Consider the following 10,519-nt stretch of genomic DNA (forward strand, 5'->3'; position numbering starts at 1 on the left):
GCCTAACATCTTTTCCATCTTAAGGAATTACAAATTCCTTAAGAATTAAAATAAAACAAATTGGAACTAGCCTTAACTATCCTAATTTTATCAGTTTTTAATATTTTAAAAATTTAAATATTTTATTATTTATATATTTTAATATATTTAATATAAATAATTTTATTTAATATATTTAATATAAATAAAGTATTTTATTTAATATATTTAATATAAATAAAATATTTTATTTAATTATTTAAATATTTTATTGTTTAAAATTTTTAACATTTTATTTTAAGAAAATAAACATTAAGTACAAATGAACTTCATAAAATACTGGTCCCAATGACAAGTTCTTTCTTACTGTGGCAATAGGGTGAAGACTACTGGCTAAGAAAATATTTGATAATCTTTGTGATCACAGTGTTCAGCTTCTGCTCAAGCCTCCGACACTGGCCAATGTCCACTGACCAATGTCTATCTGGAGCTGTAAAAGTAATCTCTTCTTAAATATTTGATGTCGTGTTCCCCTTTGGTCTTCTGAACAAATTCAGTGACTCCTTTTCCTTTCACAGGTGTATCTAAATCTCCTTATAGGTATATATTTTCCCTGTTTACTGTGACTTCTCTAGTTTTCAAACTCTGTATCTGAATCCTTTCAAATATATTTTTAACTTCCTTTATTGCTCCTCTTTCTTTTTCTAAATGTATACTTGAATCACTTTTCAAATGTATATTATCAGCCTTCTGCAGTAGGATTACTTATGAGTACAAAGGCCTCCCTTCTGTGGATCTCAAAATAATTTCTGGAAAGGTGTATGTAGGGAAATCTTAATTTGTATAAGAGAGAACCTGTAAAATTGAGGTATAAGAACCAAAATGTGGCTGTAGTCACTCTTTTTATTTTTCCTACAGGCAGATCCCTAGTAAAATAGCAAAAGCCATAATTAAAATAATAAAATGTCTGTCGTCTTTTCCTCACTAAAATGAAGTACTCTGTCTACTAGGCTACATATCAGAAATGGAAAATGTGGTGTATCCCACCATCCCCAATCCCATCTGGCTAGGGCAGATGTCAACAGTCAATCAGCAATTTTCCTGTTGAGCTTAGATGGAGTTTACGAACATTTTATAATAAAGGGCATCAACTGATGGATTTAGTTCAGATTTTACTTGCTATTTTGTTATTATTCAGGCCATGGTTATAATATTGCTCACACATATATATGATAACTCAAAGAGTGTACCTGGATTGTTTGCAATACAAAAGATAAATGCTTAAGGGGACGGATACTCCATTCTCCATATGTGATTTTTATGTATTGTATACCTGTATCAAAACATCTCATGTATCCCATAAATACACATCCCTACTATGTACCTACAAAAATAAAAAAACCATATATATGAAAGATGGTATTTAAAATGATGCTGATACTCACAGCCAATCAGAGGAAACAAACCCAGTCAGGGTGTGTGTTTATAGCACCTACCTGGGCACCACTGTCATCTGAACTATCCCCAGAGCTCTGAGACTGAAGGAGGCTCTGATTTATACGGCTCAGCTCTTCTCTAAGCCTCACAACTTCCTCAGGCTTCATGGTCAACCGCTGTTCTTTTTCTTCATCTTTCATATCTTGATTCTGTTGTAAGCCCTCCTCCTTCTGTCCCTCTCTTGGAAAACTGCCCTCCTTTACTGACTCCTCTGGAATTTCCTTCTGCTTTCTTTCTCCTAATTTGGGACTTGGTGCAAATATAAAAATACAATCTTTCAAAATGCTTATTATAGTAGTAGAATTGGGAGAAAAAAAGCTACAAGTCAAGACAGTATTGCAAACAAGATTTTCAACCTGAATTCTATAGCACAGCAGTCATCTTATTCTTAAAAATAAACTTTAAAAACATAAGTCAGTCAGGCACAGTGGTTCACGCCTGTAATCCCAGCACTTTGGAAGGCCGAGGTGGGCGGATCACCTGAGGTCAGGATACTGAAGACCAGCCTGGCCAACATGGTGAAACCCCATCTCTACTAAAAATACAAAAATTAGCCATGCGTGGTGGTGTACGCCTGTAGTCCTAGCTACTCAGGAGGCTGAGACATGAGAATCGCTTAAGCCCAGGAAGTGCAGGTTGCAGTGAGTCAAGATTGTGCTACTGCACTCCAGCCTGGGTGACAGAGTGAGACTCTGTCTCAAAAAATAAAAAATAAAAGAAAACCCACAAATGAGTCATATTTTTTACTTACACTCAGGGAGATGACCCATCATAGGTTTTCATTTATAGCCAAACCACCAGTTTAAATGAGTTTTATGCTTTTTCAACTTTTAGTATGGCATTGAGCAGACACAGGTTATAATGATTTTAATAAGCACTGGCCACTTTGGCAGGCACTAGGGCTTCAGGAGGACATGATCTCTGTCCCAAGGAGCTTACAATTTAGTGAGAAATGAGTAGTAAGTAATACAAGGCCTGATGGATGAGTAGGCACAAGCTAAACAAATGTAAAGGGAGGAAGGAGTGTGTATGTACTTGCATGTATGTATGGATGTTGGGGAGGGTGGGTGTTGGTATAAATGAGAACATGAACAAGCAAAGGTGTTCCAAAATGATTTAATAAATAAGATATGTAAAACCCCGAAGTAAAAGAGAGAAGGTGCTTTAGAAAGATTATTTAGACGCCATGTGGCAGGGAAGCCATTTGACAGACTGTTGTAATAATCCATGTAATAAATAACAATAAATAAAACTATGATGAATTCTGGAGATATTTAAAAGACAGTATTGATAAGGTTTGTCATTTATTGGATGTGGCAGGTAAGGGAGAAAAATGAATCATCATGACACCAGGATTTCTGACTTGGGCAAATGGGCAAGTGGATGGTAGACCAACATGGGGGAATGTGGCCATAGACTGACTACAGAGATATCTGTGGTGAGGATACAGACACAGAAGAATGTGAGCAGAAACACTGGGATTGGATAAAATGAACCAGGGAGAAGGGGGAAAGTAAGAGGAGGCAGATCATCCTAGAGAGAAGCCTAAAAACTTGTAAGGAACAAGCAGAGGAGGTGAAAGCCACAGAAACCAAGAGGAGAGAATGCACCTTCAATGGTTAGAGAGTGTAGATGACAAGGAGAATGAACACAAATATGCTGGTTTTATTTTTATTCCCTCAATCTTAAATTTTGTTTTGAGTACCTTGAAACCTAGCACAGCATGCTTCATAGATTATAGCTGGTGATCAGATTCTTCCAGAAAGCAATTTGGCAGTACAGATCAAGAGCCATGGCCGGGTGTGGTGGCTCACGCCTGTAATCCCAGCACTTTGGGAGGCGAGGTGGGCAGATCGCCTGAGGTCAGGAGTTCGAGACCAGCCTGGTCAACATGGCAAAACCCTGTCTCTACTAAAAATACAAAAATTAGCCAGGTGTGGTGGTGCATACCAGTAGTCCCAGTTACTTGGGAGGCTGAGGCAGGAGAATCTCTTGGACCCAGGAGGCAGAAGTTGCAGTGAGACGAAATTGCACTACTGCACTCCAGCCTGGACGACAGAGGGAAACTTTGTCACCACACACACACACAAAAAGTCATAAAAATGTTCATACTCTTTGAATAATTGCATCTGAATGAATTTACTGCAATAAAATAATTCATAAGAAGAAAAAAGATGACTACAATAATGCTCATACTAAACAGATATGGAAATGGCTAAAAGAATTAAAGATGCTTCAACTTAAAAGTGACCTCAAGAGTATTCATAAACATGAAAACTACTTATCAAAGTAAAATTGTGGCACAAAAACCAATAAACATATATGTATTCATGTGTGTATGTACATACATATATACACACTATGGGAAAATGTCTAGAAAAACCTGGAAAGGAACAGGGAGAAAAATTGTATCTAGGGAGTGCTTTATTCCTTTTAAAATTCCTCTAATACTATAAAGAAAATAATTAAATATTTTATTTTGAATTTAGCAGTTTTAAAAAGACTATATATTCAAATGATGCAAAACAGTATGAGATAAAGGGTAAAATGCCTTAAATTTTTTTTTATAAAAAAACAATGAAAGTTTCCATCATTTATAAACCCCTTTCCGTTTCTTATATCCAGTGGAAGCTAGACACACATTAAGACTGGGAAAATGCAAATGTATACTGTGTGTGTGTGTGTGTGTGTGTGTGTGTGTGTGGAGTCTCACTCTGTCACCCAGGCTAGAGTGTGGTGGGGCGATTATAGCTCACTGCAGCCTTGAACTCCCAGGCTCAAACAATCCTCCTGCCTCAGCCTCCTGAGTTGCTTGGATTACAGGTGTAAGCCACTGTACCAGTAGTTTCATATTTGTTTTAAATGGAGAAAATGGACTTTTTCTTTGAAAAAGATGAAGTAGACACACTTTCCCCCTATTTTTACCATTAAGTACAACTAAAAACCCTGAACATTATATATAAAACAAACATTAAAAGACTTCGAAAGATGGAGAGAAGAAAGCAGACCAGCTAGGGAACTCAAGACCCAAGGAATGACATGGCTGTGAGTTTCCTGGGTGTTCTTTTTGCCTCACAGATCCCTGAGTTGGAGCTGAAGAAGACAGCAACCCAGACAATGTCAACAAGCACAAGCAAAAACAGCAACAACAACAACACCAACAAAAGTCTGCCATCTTTAGCCAAAGCACCAGAAAAGGCCAAGGAAGAAACACAATTTTGGACAACACCTACCTACTCCAGCTGAACATCACAGAAAAAACTGTGGCTTCACCTCCACTCATGCCAGCAAAGCCCAAATTGGGAGCCTAGATTTCCACCCTCACCAGGCTGTAATAAGGGATTCCAATTCCTCGACTGGGGTGGTGTCAGAGAAGGTCAAGTAGGCACAAGGGACTTTTATCCCTGCCGGATAGTAAAGAGCTCCCCTACCCTGCAGTGTGAGGGGAGACCAGGTGGTGAGTTTGGAATTCCAACCCACGTGGAAGTGAGGAGGCACACTTCTCCCTTTCCACTGGGGTGGTGTCAGAGGAGGCCACCACCTAGCACAATAAGCCACCCCCACCCACCTGCCTTGTGGTATCAGTGGTAGCCCCGTGAAGAGAAGTCGCAAGGCATTCCTCCCCTTCTCAGCCAGGTGCTGTAAGTGGAGGCTACTGGACAACAGGAACTCCCACCCTCACCAGCTGTAATAAGGAATGCTTCCTTCTGCAATTACCTCAAAATAATTTTTAAAAATCTTTTCATTTAAAGTATATTTTTCCATTTAAAAAGTGGAAAATCCATGAACTGGTTCTTTAAGTTTAATATATATGAAGGTGCTTCATTTGTCACATTAAGAAGAATGAATGACTTTATAAAGACCAGACTTAACCAGACCAATTTAATTTCCTTATAGAAGAACACAAGTGGCCTTTGTTATGTTTCCATAGTTTAAAGATAAGGTTTAAGTGTCCCTCCTCTTTGGTGGGTCCATGAGATGTGCCTGTACAGCCACATTCAGAGCACATGGCAGTCAAGGAGTTTTCCCTGACTTGGAAGGAATGAGCAGTGCTCTCCAGGATACAATTTTGGGCTAATGCCATTTTACATTTTTATTAATGGGCTGGATAAACAAATTGCATTCACATGAATCAGTTAATTAGTAAATTAAGGAGAACTAGCAACACCTGGGAATACAGGGATTTAATATTTAAGTGATATTGATTCAACAGGACAAGAATCCATGAAAATAAATGCTCCCCAAAAAGAACAGAATTTGGCTAGGTATAGTGGCTCATGCTTGTAATCCCAGCACTTTGGGAGGCCAAAGTGGGAGGATCACTTGAGCCCAAGAGTTCGAGACCAGCCTGGGCAACATAGGGAAAGCACCATCTCTACAAAAAAATTTTAAAAATTAGCTGGGTGTGATGGTATGTGCCTATGTGCCTGTAGTCCCAGCTACTCAGGAGGCTGAGGTGGAAGGATCACTTGAACCCAGGAGGTCGATGTTGTAGTAAGCTGTGATGGCACCACTGCACTCCAGCCTGGATGACAGAGCAAGATCCAGTCACACACACACACACACACACATAACAGAATTTATCCTTCAAAAGGTATAAGAGAAAATGTGTATACTTAGAAACCAAAGGAAGACTGAACAGATTTTTTAAAAGTAATACCTAATAGTATGTATTACTTTACTATTATGTTCACATAATAACAGTATTGCATTAAAGTTGTGTGGGCAAAAGCAGACTATCAGCCAAAAAATTATATGGAGTTGAGAACATGTCCTATAGCCAGCACATCTGCATCTTAGGAACTGGAAAACCCACCATGACTCTCAAATTTTTGCTTCCTCCTGTTGCAGTTCTTAAGTTTTAATTGGAAGGGTTTATTACCTAGTTCTTATTGAAACACCTCCCTTCTCCCCGCTTCTGCTTTTTTACATCATTCAATACTTTTGCAATTGTCACCAGTCTTCAGCTGGTGGGAGATATCTAGGCAGCATCCCTATCCTATTCCTTTTCTAGTAGCATACATGCATAGCAGTCTCAAACATATACAGATTCAAGAAAGAGCACAGTACAGTAGAAACCATGAGCGCTAGTCCTGTATCTTCCACCTACTATTTACGTAACCTTCCACAAGGCAGAATCACTCAGAGTCTCAATCTCTTCATTTGCAAGATGCCCTTTCCTTTCTCATAAGCTTTTTGGGATCTTTTGAAGTAAAATGTAAAAGCATTTTGAAAACCTACAAGTATAAGATATCATTAAAGTGAATTAAAGCCTAGTAGAACAGAATAGGGGTGGCTAATGATGAAACTTTGTTCCCACAGAGGAAGAAACAGATTCAGTCATTTATTTGTCAAATATATGTTGAATATCAATTATATGACAAGGACTACTCCATATACTAAGAATTCAAAAGGGTGATCAACACAGCCAGGTCTGTGCCCTCACAGAGCCTACATCTAGAGGAGGACAAAAAACAAACATGCAAACTAATAAGATAATTACAGACTATGAGAAGTCACAAACAAGGTGACATGGTAGAGTATTTGGAAAGTAGGAGTTACGATTTTCCTAGACATAGCAGTTAGGAATTACCACTCTGAGAGGCAGTTAGCCACATGAAAAGCTGGGGGAAGACTATTCTGAACAGGGGAAACTTTTAGTGCAAAGGTCCTGAAGCAGGAACGTGCTTTAAAAGTTGGAGGATCTAAAAGGCAGCAAGATGAGGAGGAGGGAGGTAGAGGCCAAGTCATGGAGGGCCTTATAGGTCATGGTAAGGGTTTAGATTTTAAGTGCAATAGGAAGCCATGGAGAGGGTTTTAAGAGAGAGAACAATATTATTCGATTTGCATTTTAAAAAGACCATTTGGTTACTCCATGGAGAATGGATTGGGAGGAGGGTATGGAAGCAGGGAGGCCAATTAGGAAGATACATAACAGTCCTGATGAGTGATATCAGTGCTATGGAGTAGGGTAATAACAGTGGAAATATAGATAGAAGTGAACAGATTCAATATTTTATGTTTTCATTGCAGAAGTGACAGAATGTGTTGGTGGAACAGATGTGGGGAAGAATCAAAGGTGACTCCTAGGTTTTGGCTTCATCAGCTGTGTGAATGGAGGGGCTATTCACTGAACAGATTGGACTGGGGAAGAAATAGTTTGGAAGAGGAGGAAAAATACATTGGTAGTCTGTGGAGGAGACAGAAAGTCAACATCATCAAGTTGAACTTGAAATTAAAATGGACTTGAACACTTATCAAACAATTCTTGATAAAAGTAGTAAGGATGCAATGAAATAGTGAATGAGAGTGTGTTGGAAAGAACAAAGCTCATGAAGGTCAAGGGAAGCCACCAGCTGTTCTGGCCCAGGCACAGGTTGAGATTAGCTGGGTTCTATAAGCTTGGGGCTGCCATCGGAATTCCAACTTTGGATTCAGTTGCAAGATAGTGCAATCATACACCCATTGTACACAGTAGGAGTAGGGGGAAAATTTCATTTATTCAAATATTTTGTGAGTACCTACTATGTGTCAGGCATTGTTCTAGACACTGGAGACATAGTCAAGAACAAGAGAGGCTGGGCTTAGAAGAGTTCCTCCCACCTTACCTCTCATGTTATACATATAGAGAGATTGAGCCCTAAGCAATTTTTCAGCACCATAAAGCTCATTTTCTGAGAAAGTGACCTAGAACGCAAGTGTCCCAAGACCTTCTTGCCCTTAGGATATTTGTGACTACATCCTCTCCAAAGTGGATAAAGTAGTACTTCTCATGACTCAGAGTTAGGAGTCTTGGGTCCTCATCCCAGTCCTGCGAATAACTTGCTGTGTATGTGATTGTGAATGAAATAGTCATTTCAGTTTTCTTGGTCTCAGAGACCTCATTTGTGAAAAAAGAAGATTTAGCTAAATATCAGTGGTTTTCAAACTTATTTTAGCAGTGGACCCTTTGTTAAATTAAAAATCTTACACAAAACCCAATATATGAGACATAAAAGTGGAGCTTCTCTGGGTGAAATGGGAATGGAGGGCTCAATAGTCCCACTCATCAAAAATTTACTCATAATTTATGAGTAAAATAAATTTCCTCATCTTACAAGGTAATTTCTGAGGCCCCTCTGCACAATTCCTAAAGTTTTGGGAAGTAGAAGTTTGAAAACTGCTAAGTTGGAAGATCTCCTGAAGGTGCCCCCAGTTCTAAGAGTCTGTTACTCTATGACAACAGCACTATAAACAGAAAAACAAGACATGGCCCATTACCTTAATACCTTAAAGGAGCTTAAAATCTAGTAGAAGAAATGTACTGTAAGAATCAATCAATCAACTTGGCTTATAAGCAGCTTCTGTGTGCATGAGACCATGCTAGGTATGCTGTACCACTTGCTACTTCACTTCAGTTGAAGACTCTGGCTCATGGCTCTCTGTCACCTGCTTCACCCCAAGTCCTGCCATTATAGTGGAAGACTGCAAGTCCCATAGACACCACCCATGGATGCCTCGGCATCGCTTCTTTCATCTCCTTCTCTCTAATTACCTTCTCATCTCTCCTATTTTGCCAACTACTTGCATGACCATATCATGAGTTGTCAGCAGCAGCAACTATTTCACTTCTGAAATATTAAAATTAAATGTTAGATTCCAGCTTTTCCTTTCTATATTACTTGGTCCCAGGGCAATCACAGTATCTGCAATTCCTTGTCTCTTTTTCTATCAGTTTTACTGATAAAAAGTCCTTTTTTTACTTGCTTCCAAATCTAACATAGAATTTAGAGTTCATTATTTCAATCACTGTCTAAATAAAATGGTCAACTCTCTTACTCCTTTGTCCTTCCACTGCACTCATGTGGCAAAACCTCAACCCTGGATCAATCCAACTGCCTTCTGTTGACTATACTAAACTACTGAATGTTACTAAAGAATATCATCTATTCTCAAAGACAGATGTTCTCTAGCCTGTTCTCATCTTCTCTATGCTACCAAACTCTGTAGTAGTTTCCTACTGTCCAGACTCCCTAACACAGGTCTTCATGTCCCTTCATTATCAGGCCTCTGCCTGCCTCTTCATTCTCACCATCCCCTTCCCCATTTCCTCACTTCACACTCCATGCTATAGCAGCATAGAGGTCACTTTTAGGGCCTCAAACAAATCATGCTTTCTCTTGCACGTGCCATATCTCCCCTGAAAATTATTCTCCCATCTTTTTGCTTGGCCCCTGATTACTCAGACTTTTTCTAAGAATATTTTGGATTCATTACCCTGGGCCAGGGCCCATGCTTTGTGTTTCCATAGTACCCAGTACTGCCTTGTTTAACCATTTTTCTCCATCAGACTATGTGGACCATAAGGATAAGAAACTGTGTCTTATTTTGTATCCTCAGTACCTACCTACAGTGCCTGACACATAGTAAAATCACAATGTCTTGCCGAGTGTGGTTGTGTTATGGACCCATGATGAGGGGAGGCTGTGAAGAGAGGAATAGGAGACAAACAAGTAGGAAAACATTATGAGAAAAAAAGGAGAAGGAGGCAGATGGCAGATACCTAGACTTTTCAGAGTCCCAGTTATGGGAAGCAGATTGGACCAAGTCCTGGAAACAGGTGGCATCAAGGAGTTCTTAAGAGGGAAGGCCATTATCTTTCTTATGGCAAGGTTTCCCACCCCTAGATGAATTAAAGCTACATCCTTGCTCCCCAAGGCAAGTATCCCTGCCAATTACCCAAAATCACCTGGGTGGACTTTTGTCAGATTTGATTATTTATGTCAGCTCCTTCTTGAAGAACTTTCAGATTGACCATTTCATCTTCATTGCCACTTACTCAATGTAGGCAACCATCTCTTCATCTATCACACATATAGATTAATTGGTCTATCTTCCATCTCCATTTTATCTAATAAAGAGATACTAGAACAATCTTCCTCAAAAATCCTGTAAGACACTGTTCCAGTGCTCAAGAACTAGACTTTCTTTTTCCCTACAGTAAACCTAAATGCTGTGATGTGGCTGCTTGGCTCTCTGTTTTTGTGACCGTTATCATACGCCT

General features: G+C 39.2%; 1 protein-coding gene and 2 long non-coding RNA genes across 42 annotated transcripts in view; 2 read left to right on the forward strand and 1 right to left on the reverse strand.

Moving 5' to 3' along the window:
- The window catches only part of CCDC30 (coiled-coil domain containing 30), a 191,327-nt gene that overhangs the window by 97,969 nt on the left and 82,839 nt on the right, over positions 1-10,519 (reverse strand). For 22 of the 40 annotated variants that reach the window (XM_074010326.1, XM_045373172.3, XM_074010325.1 and 19 more), the window contains one exon: positions 1,476-1,725. The exons of the other annotated variants lie outside the window; for them this stretch is intronic. In XM_074010326.1, the coding sequence (XP_073866427.1) occupies positions 1,476-1,616 (141 nt within the window). In that variant the 5' untranslated portion in view covers positions 1,617-1,725. The remainder of the gene's footprint in view (positions 1-1,475; positions 1,726-10,519) is intronic. 40 annotated transcript variants of the gene reach the window in all.
- LOC135968250 (uncharacterized) overlaps positions 1-10,519 on the forward strand; it is a 142,082-nt gene that overhangs the window by 88,165 nt on the left and 43,398 nt on the right. The gene's annotated exons all lie outside the window — the stretch shown is intronic.
- LOC135968254 (uncharacterized) lies at positions 4,815-7,638 on the forward strand. Its single transcript, XR_010582881.2, has 2 exons — positions 4,815-4,933; positions 7,510-7,638. It is a non-coding gene; the product is annotated as an uncharacterized lncRNA (long non-coding RNA).

The sequence above is a fragment of the Macaca fascicularis genome, chromosome 1 (genome assembly GCF_037993035.2).
Source record: "Macaca fascicularis isolate 582-1 chromosome 1, T2T-MFA8v1.1".
NCBI classification, from domain to species: Eukaryota; Metazoa; Chordata; class Mammalia; order Primates; family Cercopithecidae; genus Macaca; species Macaca fascicularis.